At 49.0% G+C, this 22,318-nt stretch overlaps 4 protein-coding genes across 4 annotated transcripts; all 4 read right to left on the bottom strand.

Annotated features, from left to right (window-relative positions):
• Nucleotides 1–3,738: 3,738 nt before the first annotated feature.
• Nucleotides 3,739–4,500, bottom strand: EPUS_06989 (uncharacterized protein; the record flags this gene model as incomplete). The annotated part of the gene is made up of 1 exon (XM_007788998.1): nt 3,739–4,500. One exon carries the CDS (start codon nt 4,498–4,500, stop codon nt 3,739–3,741), a length of 762 nt encoding a protein of 253 aa, XP_007787188.1.
• A 5,780-nt stretch (nt 4,501–10,280) lies between these two features.
• Nucleotides 10,281–11,918, bottom strand: EPUS_06988 (uncharacterized protein; the record flags this gene model as incomplete). The annotated part of the gene is made up of 1 exon (XM_007788997.1): nt 10,281–11,918. One exon carries the CDS (start codon nt 11,916–11,918, stop codon nt 10,281–10,283), a length of 1,638 nt encoding a protein of 545 aa, XP_007787187.1.
• Nucleotides 11,919–13,903: 1,985 nt separating this feature from the next.
• On the bottom strand, nt 13,904–14,968 carry EPUS_06987 (uncharacterized protein; the record flags this gene model as incomplete). The annotated part of the gene is made up of 1 exon (XM_007788996.1): nt 13,904–14,968. One exon carries the CDS (start codon nt 14,966–14,968, stop codon nt 13,904–13,906), a length of 1,065 nt encoding a protein of 354 aa, XP_007787186.1.
• A 977-nt stretch (nt 14,969–15,945) lies between these two features.
• On the bottom strand, nt 15,946–21,568 carry EPUS_06986 (uncharacterized protein; the record flags this gene model as incomplete). The annotated part of the gene is made up of 4 exons (XM_007788995.1): nt 15,946–17,446; nt 20,463–21,310; nt 21,367–21,377; nt 21,439–21,568. 4 exons carry the CDS (start codon nt 21,566–21,568, stop codon nt 15,946–15,948), a joined length of 2,490 nt encoding a protein of 829 aa, XP_007787185.1.
• Nucleotides 21,569–22,318: the final 750 nt, after the last annotated feature.

The raw sequence follows: 22,318 nt of genomic DNA, 5'->3' as shown, positions 1-22,318 counted from the left end.
ACCGGTACAGGGGTGTAGAATGTCTCAATTAGCGTCGTCGATCTTCGTTTTTTGAGGTTGCCACAACTTCTGCCTAAGCAGCTCGTTTGATTCCAGCTTCAAGATAGAGGCTTTCTGTGATCAGTGCTTCATAGCTATTACAGAACCATCTATTTATTCTCTACAGATATTAAGTGCTGGTTGGATGAACTTCTGTGGACAACCTTATTTGAGCTTAAAATCTGCAAAAGATGCTAATTGAGCCAGCCGGTATGGAGGGGATAATGACAAATCGGTTGCTAAATTGCTATGGACCAATAGCGCGTCATTTTCAGAGCCCTTCTCTACGTAAGTTGTCTCGAGACATGCCAAGAAACTCCTTCTCGCATGGCATGCTGTGTGCTACTAGTACCAGCTGATCAAAAATAATTATTTAGGTCCTTTCAACAAACACTTTCTCTTTCGCTAAAGTGTCACCTGCATTACATCTGACTAAACAGTGGGTGTATTCCGCAGTTCCGTCCCAATTGAGCAATAGGAGTAGGAGATGGTCTGAGAAGGCAAATCAGACTTGTCGTCTCCTCGGCGAACCCTTCTTATCTCTCTGTTCCATGTTGTTATGCGTTTGCAAGATCTATCTTCCCGACATATCCACCACTGTAGGGGTAAAAGACGTAACATCCCCTACTTCAGTGGAGCCTCATACTCTTACAGTGACCACCAGGACCTAGCTGGAATCACAGGCACCCACCGACATGCCTAGCATCTGCTTGCCTCGATGGAAAGCGATGCTGGCAAACACAACGGTTGGATTGATGAGCATGGTGAGCATGATGAGCATGATGAGCATGATGAGCATGATGAGCATGATGAGCATGATGAGCATGATGAGCATCGCCGTAAGCGGTATCCTCGCCTGTGCAGTAACTTAAAACTGCTAGGACTTTAGGCCTGATAGGGAAGTTTATGCTATGGCCCTCCACCTCCCTACGCTGATCTTGGTTCTTCTATTCGATTCTGATTCCTATATAGGTTTGCTTCTATATATCCGCTAGTATGCTGCTGCACGCTTCTTCTTTCCGGCAGCCTAGCAGACGTCTTCTGGAGCCGGCTCGTCTATCTGATAGGTAGTGCACTATTTACAAGCTTCATCCTCCCTTGTAGCCTCCCAGGTCAGGAATGTGGTTTGTCATTTCTTGAGTTTGGCACGGCATGGCTATCTCTCCTTTTTCGTCAAGTTCGGTCAGCATGATCAATAGCACTTTCCTGCCAGACCAGCGAAGCAACATGGCTTTTGCCTCTCTTGGGGTTTGCGACCATTGGGAATTCTAGTTGGTCTCGTCCTCAGCTGCATTTTCGCCGATCGATATTATTGGCTGTCAACCCGCGTCGTACCTGCTCTCAGGCATCGACCCCGTCGATCTTTCCATATCGCTTGTGCGTTTTCCGAGAATACTGAGAGCACTGGAGGCGGTATGCTGCATGGATTCGGGAAGAACGTCGACTGGCTTGGCGTTCTGTGCATACTTACTACGTCTCTAGGTCTTTTTTCCTACGTACTTGCGGAATCATCGTACAAATCGGCGTCATCTCCTCCCTTACCAATATTCTCTTAATAAGTCTAGCTCTTCTTTGGTATTATCTTTCTCGCTCTGGTTCCACCACGATGGGAAAGCCGGCAAACTCGCCGTTATCCCAACACCATCTGGCGCAAACCAGTGTGTCCATCAAATTAAATTAGTCAAACAAATCAAATCAAATCGGTGCTTTCGTCAAAGCAAATCGGTCTGCGTGGATTTGACAAATTGGTCAAACTGAAGTCTTGATAGAAAAGTCTCTTGATTGATTGATTTAATCTTACTCCTATCGAGCTATAAGAGCTCATGAGGGAAGGACTACGTGATTTCGAGCAAGGAAACCCTCTGGGGAAGAAAACCTTGCCACCCTGTGCTGATCGTTAGGGGAGTTTCGCTGTATACCGAGTAGTCGCAGCCGTCTGCGAGTCGTTCCGAACGTGTACCAACTGCCAGCCATCGCCTCTTGTCACCCTGAACCACACTCCATCTCCTGGGCGGTAGTTCCCCAGGGTCGGACAGAGAGCCCTTGTGGTGCCTGCACTTGTGAACCAGGTTCACCAAGGGGAGAACAGCCGCAGCCTCGAGTACCCCTTCGTAACTCCTCGCTCTTCTTCGCGCTGAAATGCTTTGATCTGTGAAATGAAAGTTCTTCTCTGCTGCTGTGGGGTGGTATCTGGTAGAAGGCCGTATCCTGCTGCTCCAAGAAGGGCATTGAGGTGAGAGGGTTCGTGGGTCGCAAGTCCATCCCGCCTCTCATTGACTCTCCGCAGGAGATCGTAACTCACTGGTGCCCCACACTGGGTGGCAAGTCCAGCGCCACGACCCAGACTTTTGCTCCGATCTCCTGTTCCATCTCTTTGCTTCCCAAGATACTGTTATCTTGCCATAACCGACTGTACCTGTGTATGTTTTTCCTCTCCTGCCCGATCGTGCCTCCGTACACGTTGTACCCTTCTCATGCCCCCTCCTCCGGGCGGTAGTTCCCCGGGTTTCAGGACAAGGGCCCAAAGAGGTTCCACCGGTCGGAACCGATCACGACAAGAGTGAATGCTTCGTGACTTGTCGTAGATTAGATCTTTCCTTTCATTTGACGGTTTTCTGTGTTGTTGTGGGGTCATTGCTACTCGCAACCGGTCGCCAACCGACGCGATCTTGAGCAGCCACTCGCCCCTGAGTGTGAGCTTCCTTTGGTTTCCTCACGCCGAAGCATGAGTACTCACGCCGGACACCACGAGAAGGTAGAAGCTCATGTCCCATCTGCCCTACGCAGCAGACGCCTGATGCACGCTCATCAGGGGCAGAAAAGTCTCTTATTGTAAAATATTTTTCAGGGTTGTTATCTCGGTACCTGTGAATTACCTCGTCGGGTTTAGTCGGTCTCGTGACCCACTCATCGCCCTCGCATTATCTATTATCAGTCCCCTCAACCGGGTATAGGGACGTCTACGTCTCCTGCCGCTTTTCCATGATTCCCTTCATCCATCTCAGTTAGTGCTGCCATCTATCTTGTCCACACAGAGTGGTGCCTGAATCCGCTTATCGAGAGCCCTCGCGCCAGGTGGCCTGGTGTACTACGTAAAGGAGGGTTTTAAGATCCTCACGTGGAGATACCGCTGAGCACAGAAACTGAGACTAGCCAGCGCACACCAAAGAGCGATCAGGAGGCGCAGTCATGGCTGCCTGCAAATCAAGGATAAAGGCGGCATGACCAAGGGATCTAAATGCACTCAGTGAGGAGTACATCAATTAAGTGTGGTTCGAAACCTACTGGCGCTGTCCTTTTGGCGGAGTAGTTGATGTGTCCCTTTTCTAATGCAGCGTGGACGAGGCTGGGTCACAGGTCAGGACATTATGAGGGATGTATGAATATATACACCGTCAACAGAGATCTCCACGTCGTAAGAGCAGCATGATGCTTAGCGTAGCGCTTGACCTAAACCGGCGGAATGTCTTGGGGCAGGTACATTCGCACAGGTACATTCGCACAGGTACATTCGGCACAGGTACATTCGGCGTTTGGGTCTTGGCGGGTATTGCGTCATACAAATTGCTAGTAAATTTGCCAATCATAACCAATTGAATGATTTGAACTTCCTATACAAAAAACCACATTGATATTGATGTTGCTTTTACTTCCCAATTAGGAAACAAGTATAGAGAACGTGGTGTTGCAGAACTAGCTCTATCCCTGGGCCGCTCCGCTTGCTCCGCCCCTGCCTCTGGCCTTGCCTCTGGCCTTGCCCTGCCCTGTACCCCGTTTTGGCGCCTTTTCGGCCTCTAACGCCTTCATTGTAGGCGCTCTCTTACGCCCAGCTCTTGATTGCGTCATCGCTGCTGGGGCTGTTGAAGGAGGGGGTATAAAAGCCTCATCTATAGCTTCTTCTTCTTCCTCCTCTTTTTCTTCTTCTTCTTCATTCCCAGGAGTTGGGAAGGACCGATCAACTGTGGTGGTGGTGGTGGTGACAAGGATAGTGAGGGCGCCAGCGGCAGATCCATAAGGGGGGGTATCAAGGACGCTCTCCACGTCAATAGGAGCTGTAGATGGAGGAGGAGGAGGAGGAGGAGAAGGCCCTGCGAGGGGTATTGGCCCTGATAATGAAGCTGCAAGAGCTATACTAGCCTCCTGGCGTGCCTCTCGAGCAGCGGCCTGCTCTTTATTATTGGCGTCACGTTCTGCTGCCTCAGCTCCCGTCATAAGCCGCTTATTGACCCTATCGTGAGTTTTAAACTGACGTCCCCATGAGGATCTCTTGACAGTATCTGGCATTCGAACGTGGAGGTCATCATTGCCAAGTTCTTGAGCGAATTCAACAAGACCTCGTTGTTCTTGAGCGAATTCAATAAGACCTCGTTGAGCTTGAGTTGCTGCGTTTTCGTAGCGTTGACGCGCGTATCCTGTAAGATTATCTCGTGCCTCTATGACCTCTAGACCAAGCCCTGTCATTTGAGTCCTTGTAGGAGATAGAAAAGGGTTCTGAATAGTTGTATTTCGAGGGGGGGATAGAGGTAATTCAGCAGTCTGATATAATGGCGACCAGTTAGCTATCCTAACAGGCTCTCCTTGTAACCACCAACGAGGGTGTAAAAAAGAGCGAGGAATTGGTGAGCCATTAAGGCATACTCGACGAAGATAATACTTGTAAGGAAGGCCAAATCGAAGTAATATCTCGCAACTAGTGCAGATATCTGATATAGCTTGAAGTGAGCTATCTTGACATCCTAATTTCGTAGCTTGCCACTCAACAGATAGCCGCTAAATAGCTTGAAACGTTACTGTATCTGCTAGCCACGAAAATGCATGCAAATCCAGTGTTCGAGGTAACTTACTGCCTGTATAGGCCTCCTCCTTATTTAGTTCTCGGAATTTTGCCTTGATAGTCTCTCCTAGACGTCGTGCTGCCTCCTCCATACTTATATTCTTGTTGAGGATCTTTGTAGTTACAGGATGAATGCTTTCAGAGCGCTGATTTGAATAACTGCCCAAGTTGGGATAGGTGCGAGTGTAGATACGCAAAAAATGTATCTCTCGAGGGCCCTAGTACTTCCTCTAAGTACTTAATTTCGCTCTGCTTAAGCTTTGAATGTAGCTCTATCTGACGTGTAGCAAGCTCCTCTTGGGTATGGCTTTTGACAAAACGCCATAGAATATCTCTAAGCTCTTCACGGGCCTCCTTTTTGTAACCCTTGTCTGCTAGCCGCTTTATAACGTTTTCCATAGCGTGCCAGTCGCAGTACTATAGAATTGCATCAGGAAGAGCTGTAGGGAGTAACGCTGTCATGCCAACTGCTTAATTACTAAGTACTAAACGTGGCGGAGAAATAAGAGGATAGAAAACGCGCTGTTTAAGGCTCTAGAAGATGAAATCGAAGGACATTTTGGATTCTGAACAGGCAAATGATAAGGCAGCAACGAAGGTTCTGTTACAGTTGATTATACCTGCTATAATAAGTAGAACAAGATTGCAAGCATTTATATTAAACGTGCTATTGACGAAAAGAGTCCATCCTGCTATAAAGCGCTGAGCGTATCGGATTTGATCAGGATGAGCGAACCAAATTTGCTATAACTGAGTATCAACTACCTCGCCAGACTGTTGGTCGATTTCCTCCTTTATACGGCATTCAAAAACGAAACCAGCATCTTTAAGGGCAACAATAAGGCCAGAGAACTCATCTTTTTCAGCAGAAAGAGCGCGATGACGAAGATTATAGTAATTCTTACGATCAAGAGGGAAACTAGCTTGTTCAAGCACTTGACGTGCTGCAGAATACGAGATATAAGCTGACTGTAGAGACTTACCCAAATCCAGGGCTATTTAATACCCAGGGAGGGCCTTTTTGTGCTCTGTATATACCAAAGGGTTTACTGCTATAGAATGGTGTCAACCTGCTGTGCAGAGTACGTCGAGAAGCAAGTTGATTGATAGCTACGGGGGTAGATAGCGTAGATCTATGTACAATTGGGTGCACCGTACAGCGAAATTAGAAACGAAATTGCGTCGGAAATTGACCAATTAGAAGCAGCAGAAACGCAGGGATTACGCATATTAAACGCGGCCAATTAGCCCTCTCAGAAGGTCAACAAATGGCTATGAGAGTTGTTTTTGACGCCTAATACAAGGCTAAATTCTCGAGATCCACGCTTGCCTATCTGCTTAAAGGCGAGATATATAAGGTATAGATAACTCCTTACGTTGATAGCTGTTGCTTCTTGCTTACGTCGGTGCGAATGTACCTGCCCCAAGACATTCCGCTAAACCGGATCCCGCGCCCCCTTCGCTTGCCGAGTAAAGAGTACATACTATGGTAGGAGGCATAATGTTTGTCACCTCCGCACTAGTATCTTTGAGCCTAAACAATTATCAAACAAGCCAGGCTAAGTAGCACTAATTCATCTTTGGATTAATCAGAGTTGGTGGACTTGTTTGTATGGCTGCTTGATCTTATATAAGCTTTTCGACGACCAATTAGCTATCTGTGGACCTTTAGTCCTCCTGGGTCTGTCCAGGTCTGGTCTTCGTCTATGGTTGCGTCCAAAATAATGTATAGCTTGTTGACTGGTGGTGGTTTGGTGATACATTTTTCCTATCTGTTCAGGAGATCCAGGATGAGCACCATCATTCCTTGCATTCAAGATCGTTGGTACAAGGTTTTCACTGGTCTGTTGATTGCGGGTTCCTTGACATGCTTTATATTAAGCGCGCTGGAGACGAAAAAATCCCAGGCGGTTGGTATGATACAATGCCAGCGATCAAATGTTACCCCGCCGGAAAAAAACGAGTGTCAGACTGTCGATGTGTCTATTACCTATGGTTTTACCAACATTACGAAATGAATTTGTCAAGCCTATTTCACGGGTCTTGTGAACCGCGAGTGTATGGACGGTGAAATATATGAATGCACCTAGTTAGTGCTAACATATATTGTAACCTTTCTATCCTAGAGCCTCTTCATAAGAGCGCCAGAGTTGACCTGTCTCACTAGTTGGATAACATCCAACTCCGCCACAGCTTTAGCAGGCTGGCCAATGCCTCTTGCAACTGATCTGCCACAACGGGCACGTTGTGCGTTGGTGGTCTCGATCACGGTGCCGTCGCGCGAAGATCCCCTCCCTGACCCGTACCGCTGCCCGCCGCTTCTCGAAATCGTCGCGGGTGCTGGTACGGTCCCATCCTCCATACCCGCAGCGCCCAGCTGAGCCCCCCACACCCTGCATCGTGCTGTCGAAAGTGCGGCCTGGTACAAACCCACGAATCGCCAGGGCCCGGTTGTACATAGCTAAACAACCTTTTTCAAGGCCTGGGCTTGGGTATTGATGCTCTGGATACTAGGGAATTTTTTCTAACTACTGGGAGAAGCTACAATGTTAGTATGTAGTCAACATTGGATGTAATATTTAAAGAGGTCGAATGAACTTCTTGCGCGACTGGGCGTACCAACCATTGTATCAAAAGACTGTTGGGGGATCTGCAACGCCCTTTATCATGAAGAGATCAACAGCAACTCTCTCTCGATACCCTAAGCGGCTGCATGAGTGGAAGATGTAGAAGCAACAAATGTGAGGAAGTGGTAACTTAAAGTCTCATGTGATGTGATTCTCAAGATACAAATATCAAGTACGTTAGAATAGTCTTCATGGAAAATATTTAGTATAGAGCAGATTTTGACTCTAGTTTATTGTCTCCAAACCCTATTGGACCGTCTACGTACAGTCGAAAAGAAACCGAGAGTCATCCCTGTCTAACTCATATTCTGAAATCCAGTATAGACCATAGAGGCAGTAGTAGTAATGGTCAATACGCCGCCAAGCTTTTGCAACGCTTTTGCAATGACCAATATAACGGGCTGGATTGGTAGGATAGGGCGGCTCAACAAAAGATTTCGGGTTCCCTCACTCGTAAGACCGATGATGAGGACTATCACAATGGGCTATCGAGACCGTAAGATCGTGTCAGGAACATGACATAAACACCCGTTGCGAGTCCTAGGCGTACGGTGCGTGAAATCTGTTCACGAAAATCGGCTGCTTGCCAAGCATTCAATCAATGGTTGAGAGGCTAACATTTCCAGTCTTTCTAGGCGAGTGACGAGATCATCATGGGGGGATTGTTTTCGGAATCAAAGGTTTGGTAGCGACAGACGAGAATGACACACCGCCTAGAGAAGCTCCGGCCTCTGTTCGAAAGCTGCGTAAATCATATCATCCTTTGCGAGACGAGCTCCTTTGGCAGGTTGGCATGCGTACCCTGGCGCTCCAAAATGGTCGGACATCGAATTTCCCAAATCTCTGTGTGGCAACTAGAACAGCGGCAGAGAATCGGTCTGGGCACTACAAAGTCCGGAACTGAGCAATTAGGCCCGTGTGCCGGACATCTTCAGCAACACCTTTCGGCTGTGGTAGAGTACCAGCTGGGTGACTAATTCCTCTCGTAGGCATGATGGCTCTCTAAAACGTGTTAAATACAATGCAGTTGGTGATGGGCCCTTTTGTAGGACGCTCACGTTCAAGGGTTTTCAGAGCCAATAGGGGATCTTAGAGGCTTCCACAGATGAAATAAGGGATGTCATGGATGGAACGGTGAGAAAGCGTAAATGGATGCGATGGCAGGAGAAATCAAGGCTTTGGCAGGGAGGGTTACATGCCTTCGGGACATGCTCAATGTCAGACGTCAACTTGTCGAATGAGAGAGAGCCGCGATAACAATGTTGCATGTAATGGCCGGCCAACTATCAGAAACATTTAAGATGAGTTTGCATCAATATGAGATCGCCACAGACCCACATCAGATTCTGCACTAAAGCTGCTGACATCACATAGAGCTGCGTCTCGATGCGGTTGCACGCTAAGGGCGTGCACGAAATTGGTCTCACAGGTAAAGATGACATCTCGAACCCTAGGTGTAGGCCAGCAGATTGAAGAAGGATACAAAAGAGAGTGATCTCAGATTATAGTCCGGCGTCAGTATCTACCACACTCCCCACATCACTCCATCCACTTGTGGGAGTTCTGACCCCATCATCGAACTCGCTCAGAACGCCATCATCACTTCCTAGTCCTTCAAAACCACTACCACGTACATGATCAATGCTATCGGCTGTGCTTGAGGCAGAAGTGGTTGAGGGAGGATGTGGCTGGGATTAAGATGTGTTTGCAGGATTGACAGGTGGTAAGGCATGTCTAGCTTCGGACAAGGGATATTTTCAATAGAATAATAATAGTCTTGGCGGACGCTCGATCTGGACGAGGACTTACGTAGTAAGGAAATCCCTAGAAATATATCGCTTACTGAGATTTGACTCGATCTGACAAATCAGCCAAACAAAGCAAATCAGTGCCTCAATTTGCTGATACCCTGGCGCAAACCTGTCCTTATTTCTCTCAGCATCACTGATTACGTCGCCTCATTGGGGCCCTAGCACAAACCAGTATATTCTCTCGCGGTATTATCAGAAAGTGCAACTGCTATCAACATTCGGCACGTCTACGCTCTCTGCCGCTCATGGTCAATGAAGGGGTTCCATGCTCCTAGGCGCCGGCAACCGGCTGATCATGGCGCTAGCAAACTTCTCGCTCGATTGATAGGCTGCTACTTTCCCGGATAGCTTTCTTTTACAGACATGGGCAGATGTCCCGCTCGCCGTAGCCAGCCTGGTAACGCTGCCATCTTTCGTCTGACCATTACGGATCTTTTGCGCTGTTACTTAACGAACGCCTCCCTAGGTCATACACAGAAGTTCTCCTCTTCTGTCCAGGGTCTGGCGGGCGGTGTTTTCAACGTTGGCACAATTGGGCACAAACCTAGGGGTCAACCTTACTGCTATCCTTGCAACGGCAGTGACACTGAAATCGACTGGTAAAGAAAAGCACCGTCGGTGCTCGGAAAGGTTACGAAAGGAGCATCTTGGACGTTTTGTGCGGCAACAGCAATGATGCTCCTAGTAAGGCGCTTGGGTATGAAAAAAGTGGAAAAGCGGGGCAGTGCAAATATACTACTAGTAGTAACTTAGGTTAGGTTTACTATAACTAAGACTAGAATGTTGAGCGTGGTGATACGGGGAACTATGTCGATATCGGACCTCTATTCTAGAGTGCTGTTGAATACTTACTAGTAGTATCTTGTGTGGCACACAGTGATAATTTAGTAAAAGTATCGATAAATGATGTCTATTATTTCGACATTCACAAAACTTGCTACTTCAAGCGATTTGCAAACTCATCACATGCTATCCACCGAAATCAACACCCAACTGCTCGGGGCTTCTTCTCCTAACACTCTCATACGCTCTCTCCAGTTCGAATTCAATACCACATCTCACTCTTAATTCGGGAACAGCCGGCCAAACGCTTCTCTCGCCTCGCATAATCCACTCATCCAGTAGATGTTCGGTAGGCGTGTCGAAGAGTGCAAGCAGATCTTTAAATGTCAGATCCGGCGTAAGGCTAATCTTTGCCCATCGACTGTTGCTCGGGATTGTCTCGTCCATCAAAAGTCTGCAAAGTGGTGTGGGCAACCAGCCGATTGAATTGAGCTGATTCAGCATATGAAAAACTTCCCCGGACCACAGGCGAATCAAGGTGTTGAGGAAGGTGGAGTGACCGGCATAGTTTTGCTCGGCACGGACGAATGGTGCGATGTAGGGACGGGTTTGAGATACGATGAAGTGGTTGACGTTGAAGAGCTCGCCGATTCGTTTCAGCGGTGCTTCCTGAAGTTCAGCTCTACCTCGGGTTGAACCTGTTCTTTGCTTCAATGGGCTCCCATCGTGGTCGGTGGCGGCGTAAGGCTCAGTGGAGCCGATCTCGTTTTTGCAGTACAGCTGGACTGGTGCATAGAGGGTTTTGGAAGTTGCTGTAGAGGCTACGACGGCTGACCAGATGAGGACATGTGGGGCGGTGATGTAATTCAACAATTGAGGTATACCTACTTCATCGGGCAGAGCCACCGTGACGTTGAGGATTCGTCCAGTCTTGGAAAATGCTTCCTCGAAAGTGATATCCCCAAGATTGTCTTGAGCACACTCTTGCAGGACGCGTATATTGAAGATATGGCCCGTCCGAAGAAATCTTGCACCCCTCCTACGAACTGCTTGGAACCATTTCGTTCCTGCTGGAGCATCATCTGCAAGCTTTCTCCTTCGCAGTCGAGCCCTCTGGAAAGAGCTTAAATCAATGGCCCTACCAGCAAGGACCTCGAGAAGCTCATCATCTGTATGCACACCGACCAACGCTGCCACAAGTGCTCCTGTAGCTGTTCCTGTAATGATTCTTGGCAACAAGCCTCTAAGGTGCAGTGCCTTGACAACACCAAGATGGCACATGCTGAAGGCAGAACCACCTTGTAAGACAAGAGTTGACCTTCCAAATGCATGGCTTGTGTCGTGAAAAAGCTCCATTTTCGTCTGAGAATTGAAACCAGCCTGAGTACCTGAAATCGCTGCCAGATCACTGATACATCGCTGTACCTGGCGGATGTAGTCCTCGATGAGAAGCTTCGTGCCAGCATGTGCCTTTGTATACAGCCTAGGCGATAGTATGTCGTAGAGATTCCGCACTGGGTGCATTCTGAGCAGCCCGCAGAGTTTCAGGATGTCCCCATTGACCTGACATCGTTCAATCTCTCGCTTCTGCTGAGAAATCTTGAACCAATCATAGTACTTGCTGTCGTTTCTTCGCCGCCACAAGTCAAGACCGAGAAGGCGATCGATCTCCGCTTGAAGATTGTGCCATTGCTCATATGTTTCAGCTGCCTTCGAAGCCTTTTTCAGGTCCTCGACCGCAGCAAGAAGAGCTGCGCGACGGCGGATCCAAGAAAAGGTGAGAATGGTCCAGACTATACTTATCAGCGAGTCAAGCAAAGACATAGCAACCCCTCTCAAGTGTTGCAATGCATAAACGAGATTCTTCACATGTCATTAAGTGACTGAGATACTGTAGGCTCTGATGACTAAAACAGTCCGGGCCAGCAATTGCAGGATTCTTCACATCCTGTCTAAGCACCGGCGCGGGATCGCCAGATTCAAATAATCATCTGGAGGTAGAGCCATCGATTTGCCACTATAAGAGGATCAGCGTGGCATCTGTGCAAAAATGGTCCCAACCACAGTCCGCCAAGAAGAAACATTTTCGAAGCTCGTGCCATGCCAACCGCCCTTGAGTACTACTACTAGTAGTAGTTATCTAAGCTATGTCGTCCCACCAGCGTCGCCCTCACTGCAGCCACAAGAGCATCTCTCGGACGGCTACAAGCTCCCTTATGCCAACTCTACGACATCAATTGACTCTGCACCCGAATATGTGATTGCGTCATATTATGTATCACACTGGAGGTCAGAATCATCAACTTCCACCGAAGTGGCCATTCCAATTATTCATAGCAGTACGACCGACCCCGTCCATGACAGGAGGCGGGTAGCAGTTACGAACATGTAGTGCAAAAGCCCCTTCACATAGCTGGATCCTCAGCGGTTCAGGCAAAGGTGTCGGGAGCCTCAAGCATCCAAGCGTTGACAGCATGCATTTCTTTTCGACTGGTGATCTTGGGACTCATTTCTTGAACGCTCCAAATCCCCTGTTCTCTGTCTTTGCAACAATTTCCAAAGCAGCACTGCTCTTAACAGTCGCAGGGTGCCTCAGCCAGCTAAAGTTGCTCTACTTTCGAACGGAGCCAAGCTCGCTGTTCGACATGCAGATGTTCAACCACGCAAGCAGTGGTCCTTGATGTGCATTCCAACTCATTCGGCGTATGAGCGCGAGATTCCATAACGACTGGATCGCAGCATATGCATCGTTAGTAGTGACTCTGGCACCCGGGCAGATGATGAACAATACAAACTTCACGGTCATTTACTACGACTATTCCAATATCGCCTCGTTTCTGGCCTTTGTCTTCAAGGCCACGAAATGGAGCTCCGATTCATGGCATGACTTGAGGAATACATTGATACCTCCATAGCGCTGAGTAGTTCTCAAATCACGACGGAGCTTGTGTCAAACTTGGCATTGAGTATGACGAACAACATTTAATCAGCCGCTCATAGCGTCCCTGTCCTTGGTACAGCCTATCTAGACGACGTCTTCGTTAACGTTCGATCGCGTTGGATTACCTTATTTACCACAGCCTGTGGTCCCTCTCACTGCAGCCCTCCTGGTCACAACAACGAATCACGTTCCGCACACTGATCTACTACTTGGAGGTCTTCTAGCATTGCCTTGATTTCCGTAATAAGAATGGCTAGAATCTTAAGGAGCTAGCACAGGCTGACAAGAGGAGCGAAGTTAGGGACATGTCAATAAAGATGCTTGGAATCTTTCAAAGATCCTTTGATGGCAGCCTGGAGGTCTTACGGACAAGACTGGGATTTGTCAGTTTCAGAGACTGGTAGTCTGGCTTGGAAGTCGCCTGGAATAATGAATTGGCGACTACTCGAAAACGCAATCAACACAGAGCATCATCCCGTACAGCTTGAGGGTTGCATCGAAGAATTGTAGTCATGCTACTTTTTCATCATTCTCCACGATTACTTCCAATTAGCAGCGTTCCATAGCACGGATCATGAACTGATATGAGTTTTCTACCATTAGTGAATGTGGTACAAAAGCTAGTATGCCATAGTGGCACATTGCGAGAACACGAAGATACAACTAACACGGAATTCGTTTGCATGAGGAATAAAGTCGGCAGTAGACAAAATCAGAATACATTGAGACCAGATATCTTCCAACCCAATGAGATGACAAGAACGTGCATCAAGTGGCCGTCAAAATGGAACATAAGGTCGTCAATGAATGGGTAGTAGAACCTAATGGTACCCTGACGGAAATCCTCGCTGAATTGCTTCGCGTCTACCTAACAACTGTGTGAGTCATCTTCCTCCATGAGGCTTGCCCAATCGCCTTCGGTTTCATTGGCATTCGTCTCCAGAATCGTGCCACAGTTAGAACAGCCGAGAACTGGAAGGTCGCGTCGAGATTCATCAGCATCCATTGGGGCAGCGACATTCCGTGGTGTAGGACATCTGTCGTCAGATTCCGAATCGTAAACTCGGAATGTGCCCTTCTTGCCATCCAGATCAGTCAAGACCCGCGTCTTGATATCGTCCTCTCTGCTATCCTTCTCCTTCTCCTTCTCCTTCTTCCCCCCCTCCTTCCCCCCCTCCTCCTCCTCCTCCTCCTCCTCTTCAAGCTTAAGCGCATCACGCATCTGCTGCATGGCCTTCTTGATCATGAGCCCCTTCTTTACCACCTCCCGCCTCACAATCCAGATCGGCATATCCGTAGCCGGCTGCACACTCAACAACGCCGCCGTATTCTCCGCCGAAAGCAACTCCTCCACCAGCCTCGCGCGATCCTTCAAACATGCCCCCTCAACAAGTTCCACACAGGCCGCATTAAAAGTCTGCATCCTCATCCGGTCACTCTGCATCCTCATCCGGTCACTCTCGGGCTCATCCCACCGCTCAAAAGTCTGCATCCTCATCCGGTCACTCTCGGACTCATCCCACCGCTCAAAGTCCAAATACTTGGCATAGTGCAGCATCACCGCCTGCTGATGCAACGTCATCGCCGCCGGGTTCCGATAGTACGCAAACACGGTCGACGCCACAAAATCACGGCCCTTGTGATGGTGATCGTTGCTCAATTCAACCCACGACTGCGGCTTACAGCTGCGCGGCATCAATTTCTCGAGCGCGCCCAGGCTCTCTTCGATGTGCCAGTCGATGAGTTGGATCTGCCTGAGGATCCAGGCTTGGTCCGGGAAGGTGAGGGCGAAGAAGTCCCAGTTCGCGGCGGAGCGGAGGTAGAAGTTCACCCAGGGGATGGACAGGTTCGCATCGTCGACCCAGCGCAGCTTGATGTCTTGGATGTAGGCTTCTTTGTCGCCGGGCAGGTTGAACCATTTGGTCGTGTCCATTTTTCGTGACTGGCAGGCCTTGGTACCTGTGCTTGGGATGGTAAGGCTGGCAAACACGTAAAAAGTGATGTGACTGTCGTAGTTTGTTGCGGGTTAAGGGGTGAGTAAAGTTGCACTGGTCACTCTACTGGTAAATTCAGACACAGGGTCGGGGAGATCTGACATCCTTTATATCTTCCACAGGTGTGGGTTGCCTGATGAGCCCTGGACCCCAAGGCTGGGTAGATGGTCATTTGCAGCGGTACGGCATGTCAGCATTGCCCTTTTAGGACTTCTGCCTGTTTTATTGATATGCTCGATGCGAGTGCGCCTGAATTGTTAGCCTAGGGCCACCTCGGCGTCAATTTGCGATTGGTTGGAGCTGGAGCATATGCCTTGGATATCATGTCTGGAAAGGCGAATCCTTCTCGAACCTTTGAAATAATACACGTTTTGCCCTCAGTAACAGGCATAGATAGATAAGGTAATATCTTCAAATTGGGACGTCGACATGGCATAGGATGGACTGAGCTTGAACATGAGGCCAATAAAGTAAAGGAATGATTTGATTTCGATAGCTAGGCAGCTCGAAAGAGCGATGCTGTCTGAATTCCAGACGTAATGACTATGGAAAAAGGCCTTGAATCGGTCCCACACTCCTAAGAGGCAATGGACGCTTTCTCGTATTGGCCTTAAAAACAAAGTTTGCAGTTCGAATCTGCTTCGTGCACCTGCGGTCTGTACCGCGAGCAACAAGAAGAACATTTTCGAGTACATGAGAAGGCAAGTCTCAGAAGGAGTATCAGAGCGAATCTCGACACAACCAACTGTAGTAGGATATGGAAACGAGCAACGCAAAAGGGAACGCGGATGAGGAAATCAATCCCCACCACCATCTTGTTCTCTCGAAGAGAACAGCTGCTGACTACCGCCAAAGCAATCCAGCAAGTCCATTTCAAAATATAAGCCATAACAAAGCAGAAACATTTTTGGTTCATTCACAAATCGGGGGATCCTCCTAAGCTGTAGACAATCTGCTTAAGTCTCGCAACTTCCTCGTGCAATCTCTCATTTTCGGTCTGTAGTGCTTCAGCGCTCTCTAGCTTCCTCTGGCGAGACTTCCGTGCAGCAGCGGTATTCTTTTTTCGCTTCAAGTCTTCCTTGGAGTCCCGATTTGGATCAAGGACGATATCTGGTAAAGGCTTGTTCTGCTTCGATGGCCTAACACCACTGGTCACCGAGTGCTGACGACCATGAGTGGAGGACGGTGGACGCCCAGGGGAGGACTTCTGGCGAACCATAGGTGAAGAAGCATTGTAGCCAGATGAAGCGGACGTGAAGCTCGTGTTGGCTTGAAGGTTGAGCTTGTTGAGATGATCATTGGCGTCTGGGAAGAGAGAGGTGTAGCCGCTGCTGAAATCAAGCTCGGCATCAAGGGCACCATCTGCGTTCATTGGTGAGGTGTCGAGGCTGCTATTGCCGAGGTAGGGTGACTCCAAGTATCCCGAACCTGGCGTACTTAGGTTAGGGAAGGCAGTGGAGGAGGGCGCAGACATGGCAATCGACTCGCTCATGATGTCTTTTGGAGAGACGGTGCCAGTGTTGGTTGTTGCCTGCGCCGTCCCGGAAGCGTTGATGGCTGTCCAGGACGAAGCGAAGTCTATGTTGGAGTCTGAAAACATTGTATTTGATGAGTCGAGGGAATCACCCGGGGCAGGGAGGGAAATATCATCGAAGAGATTCATATCTGGTGAAGGTCCGTTTAGTGGTGGATCAGAAATGGAGTGAGTGAGAAATGATTCACCTTGTGGAGGAATTGAAGTGGCCTGTATCCTGCGCTGCGAACCGATTTGATTTGTTTGTGAATGAAGTGATCCTGTGCTATGGCTGTGAAAGGGTGGAACTGGAGGACGAGTCCTCTTTTGCTGGTGCAATGTGGGTGTAGAAGCGGCGTTGGAAGCGTACAGATGTGGCTTCTGTGCCGAGGAATTTGAATTTGACCGATTGATGAAAGACGTTGATATAGGCCCGGCAGACTGATATTGGCTGTTCAAGGACAGATGTCGATGATTAGGGAAGGCGGTCTGCGGATTAGGGGCTGTACTCGAGGTCGCCTGAGCACGCGAGTGCTGAGGGGTCAGTTGGGTCGCCGGTGCCGGACCGAACAATTCGAAGTCCTGTTGGAAGCTGTTCTGGGACAGAGGTGTAGCCGAAGCAAGTTGGGGTGGGGATTGATGATGCCATGATGCTTGATAATCCGTGATGAACGACGTAAAGTCGAACAGGGAAATGGTTGCTGGTGAAGCGGAACTTGAGCGACGCTTAGAGACGGGGCTGAAGTTCACAATTTCTCCGAAGAGAGACTGTGAAGTGGTGTTGGTTTGAGTGGAGTTTTGGAACTTAGACAATGCTGTCGGTTCTATCTTGCCTGGTGAGGACGAGATAGAAGGTGGTGGAGGGAAAGAGACTAGAAGTCCTCCATATCCTGGGGGGGTACTTCTAATAACTGTTTTGGTGTAGTATGGTAGTGATGAAAGTGGTGAAGAGAAGAAGAGAGGAGAGAATGATCAGGCAGACGGGGAAATCAGGCAGATCTTAAGTTGTGGGAAAAGCGCTGAGGTGCGAAGGGCGGAGAGGGCTTAGGATGGACCAGCTAGGCCCCGATAGGCTCTGAACGTGCAGCTAAAAAGTGTGAGTCACACTCTACGACTGCCTGCACAACCCGCAATTCAGCCAATTCTGAGCATCTCCTTAGGAGGTGCAAGTAACTCGATGTAACCATCAATGGCCATGTTACCCAATGATTTAGTCGGTCCTTCTCTTCTCGTCCAATTTGAGCAGGAATTCGTCAAGATGTCCTGCTTGGGAGGACCAGCTTACCAATCTGCCAGGCAGTTAGACGCGCCCAAGGCAGACTCGACAACTTCCCTGTCTTCAGCTGGAAAACACGAACGCTGCAACCCCGAAGGATCGCAATCCTGCCTTATTTTGGCTTGGCTCTGTCGCTGCTCTTAACCGAGTACTTTACCTACACCGTCTCCTACGCACACTGGAAATTTTTCGCCTCTATTTCATTATCTATCCTCTCATGTTCAAATGCGCAGGGTCTGGAATTTGATACGTTCTGATTATCTTCGGATCTTGGAAGAGAGATCCTCTTATCTGCTATCAACCTTCCCACTTTCATTGGGATGCACTCCCCACCAGATGTTCACCTGCTGCTTTACCGTGCCAGATATCATGCAGCGAGAAGCGGCACACAATCTTTCTTAGGGTTGCGCTAATTAGCCCGAGAACTAGTACCTCTGCCGTACTGTGGTCCTGTGGATCGTCCTGCCTCACTTGGTTCGTTCATGCATCTGCGATGGAACTCCGGTGGCCAGGGCTACAAGAATGTTGCCATGTTTAGACTTGGACGAGGACCTCGATAATTCAAAGGACTTGGAAAGTACTGTCTCGTGTTAATTGTAGGAGAAGTGATGAAGATCTGCTGTAGATATGCTCTTGTCTAGGCTCAATGCACCCGGTTATCGGTGCCGTAGCTGTTCTGCGGCCTGCCATCAAACTGTGACTCACAACCTGAGGCCCGCAGCCTTTTCAATTGGAATCAAAGGCCCCAACCGCTAGAGGGTAACTATGGTCACAGAATTGGCCTGTGAGAACGAGTTATCGATCTGGAGAAGAAAACGTCACACTGCAGTACACATCCCAAGCCCAGCCTCCGACAAATCCTTCAATCTTTAGACTTGCCGGAAGATTGGACGTACTGTCTCGAATTCCCGAAGTTGGCTGCCCGCTCTGTGGAAATAATGTTATTTCAACTAGCAAGATTATTTCCCCACTATCCAATGGGTGACACATTATCTTTCAGTTGTGTAAAGTAGTCTATTAGACCGTTACCTTGCCTGACTTACTCTTTTTCTGCAAGATGATACCAACGGGCTACTGATGTGTGAATTATCTCGATTCTCCTGACGTGTCTTTGCTTCGCGGTGACCTCGTAAAGCACCCCTGGATTATGCTCATCAGCATTACCGAACCTCTCCAACCCAGTCATCCATCATCTCTGGTTGATATATCTGCCCTTTCCGCATGTGGAGGCCTTCTGTTGATGGTGTCTGCAGGATCTCCTCATCAACAGCCGTTGGCTTTGTACCATGAAGGCGACGGTGATCTGGTTGCCACTGCTGCTACAGTCAAAGGCTTTCTCATATGGTATGCCCAATCGAGACGCCACATCTCTTCAAAGCGTGAAACAAGGGGGAGAAAATTTCCATCATAAAGGCATATCCGAAAGTCTCTGTGCCTGCTTCCAATAGACAAGTGATAACACAGATCTCTCCTGTGCTACTCACGGTTAACTATTCCGGTGATGTCAACGTGTTTTGGAACGCCCTCAACATCTCTCAGCCTTGAGCGAAACATCTGCGCCGCAACCCAATAGTAGGCGAAACCTTTCGATTGATCCTCGCAGGTCAGGAATCGTGACAGAAATCAGCGTCCTGTGGCCGTAGTCACCACGCAGATTAAAATGCACGTTTCTTCGCCTGCGGAAGCCGAGCCTAATCTTCAAGCCCTCTCGTTCTTCCTCTTGGATGGACATGATGTCATCATGAGGATTTAAGATGCGTTGTGGTGTGGTCGTGTTGAAGAGTGTGAGTTTCTTGGAAAGTAAACGACTCTTCAGAATCACAGCTGCTAAGTTAGTCTCAAACAACATGCAACAATCCATGAGCTCCGCAACCTGTGCTTCCATATTCTCGTCTTGTCCGGTCAGATACGAGGAAATCCAGCGGATTTAAAAGTACGGTGGGAACTCAGTTCGTTCTCAGCCAGGCAATTCTGCCCCTTGCTTGGTCAGGAGAGAGCAGAAATCTCGATTACCAAACAGAGCTGGGCCCTAAAGTTAGGCGTCTTAGATTCAGACAGTCCGCCAAGAAAAAATTCCATCGAGGTCAATCTCACATGCAACAGGGTCAGCCCACCTCCCAATCGATCAGAAGACCTTGCTTCGTTGTTTGCCAACAGATCGTGCATTGTGGCAAATTACCCTTTTGAGCGGATGGTATGCACAGATGATAGCCTCTATGATCAGGTCCACTTATATACAGCAATGAGAGCCCCTAACACGAAAAAAGGTTTCAGATGGCTGGAACTGGACTGATGCTTCCACACTGCTACGACCGGGTACTCTGGCGATGCGAGCGGCCAACGTTCTTATCGTGATACGGAGGATGCAGCCTGGCCTTGCTTGGCACTAGCTATTTCTGCTGATGAAAAGTTATAGGGAGGATACTGATGCATGCGGATAATGGACACTTGATGTCTTAAAAAAGCTTTTCTATCACTCTTTGAACCGTGTGGACAGCTATCTTCACAAGAGAAGTCATGCCGGCCGAGTCTTCAGCGGGAGCCTTGCCAACCGAGTTATCTATGGGAGCCTTGCCGACCGAGTCAGCTATCCTGCAATGTTTATTTATCTTTGGTCCACACACGTAGTCCGATCGTTTCTTACTTCGGTATTAGGACAGCACGGTAGTTAACCTCGCCGCGTTCCAATCTATCCATCGACTGCTTGATGCCCTCCTCCGTCATGGGGAACGTCTCGACAACCGGCTTGACCTGGTGCAGCGCCGCAAACTCCAACATCTTGCGGTGCTGGTTCCTCGGGGCCACGAGTGACCCCTGCACCGAGATCCCTTGTAGAATCAGCCCCATGTAAGGAATTTCCAGGTTGCCAGACGAGACCGAGAGCGGGTAAATGGCCGATCGGGGAGCCATGATGGGCAGAATCAGTTCCCAGTTCGGCGGCACCGCTGCAGTGACGAGTAATCGGTTGATTGGCGCTGAGACCTCAAGCTTCTTGGCGTCCTTGGTGGCGATGAATTCGTGTGCTCCGAGCTGCAGGGCTTCGGCCTTCTTCCTATCGGAGCCTGAGAGGACCACCACGCGGCAGCCCATCTTGGCCGCAAACTGAATCGCTAGATGGCCGAGCCCCCCGACGCCCATGATACCGACTGTGTCGCTGGGCTTGATGCCTTGGAGGGCGGCGAAGGTGGTAGCGCCGCCGCATTGGAGGGGAGCGGCGTCGATGTCGCTAAGACCCTGGGGGATGGGGTAGAGGAATGACTCTCGCCAGATGGCATGGGTAGCAAAGCTGCCTTGGTCGAGATTCGAAACGCCGTATATAGCACGATCGGGGCAGAAGGTTTCAGCTCCCTCGAGGCATTCGATGCAGTGGCCGCAACTGTCGACTTCATAGCCCCAGCCGACGCGATCGCCTCGCTTCAAGAAGTGGCACGCTGGGCCGACGGTCTCGACGATGCCGATGCCTTCGTGGCCGAGAACCATGTCCGCACCTTTCTGCTCTCTCGTTTAGTAAATCAACAAGCCCACGTCGGAGAACCGAGGTCACTCACATAGTGCAGATCTAGAAGGATCTATTAGCAGCCGTCTCTTACGTGGGGAATCTTCGGGCGGAGGACACATACCGGTTCCACATACTCCAGAGGCTGTGACTCTGATGAAGACGTTGTCACCAGTGAGCTGGTCAGGCTTGGTGGTGGTGCTCTTCTTGGGGACGCCGCTCTGCTGGCCCTTGAAGACGGTGAAGGAAGGCATGTTGAGTGTGGTGGTTCGAATGATGCAGATTTAGGAGCAGACTGTATCGTGAACTTGGTTGCCAGGGGACAAGTTGATGAGAAGAGCAACAAATGGGAATGAGGTTGTGTTTATAGAGGAGTGTATTTTTTTGGGAAACACATCGAATTCTAGCAGTGGTGAATCTATCTGATTACCAACCTGACACTCTGTAGTACACTCCTTGGAGCTTCCGGAGGATTCACACTCACAGCAGTACAACAGTGCAACACGAGGGCCAGGCATTTCCTTTTGCTAAATCTCATCTGGTTTAGAGGTTCAGACTTGTTTTTTCACTGCGACACTGATTAAGCACAATCTAGTGAGCCACACGTTTATGTGCTAATTATAAGCTCTTACAAGTCATCGTATTGGCAACAACCAATCAGAAAATGCCAACATTCACGCCAGAAAGGTGGATAACTCTATAAATCATCTCTCTAATATGTCAACCCTGCCAAGCTCTATCAATTACAGTACCCCACCAAAAGTATTGGGACAAAACGCGCTTTTTTTTCTACACGCGTTTTTTATCGCCTTTTTCAATCAACCACCATGAATCAACGCAAGGCTTTGGCGCCTCTAGAAATCAACAGGAGCTATGGCCAGGAGCTATCTCCATATCAGCGCGGTCAAATTACAGCCTACCATGAGGTAGGCCTATCAATTAGGAAAATTAGCAAAAAAGTAGATTGCACTAGATCTACTGTTTTCAACACCCTCGTACGAAAT

This window comes from Endocarpon pusillum, assembly GCF_000464535.1.
Source record: "Endocarpon pusillum Z07020 unplaced genomic scaffold C732893, whole genome shotgun sequence".
Lineage (NCBI taxonomy): Eukaryota > Fungi > Ascomycota > Eurotiomycetes > Verrucariales > Verrucariaceae > Endocarpon > Endocarpon pusillum.
This window is presented reverse-complemented; position numbering and strand designations above follow the sequence as displayed.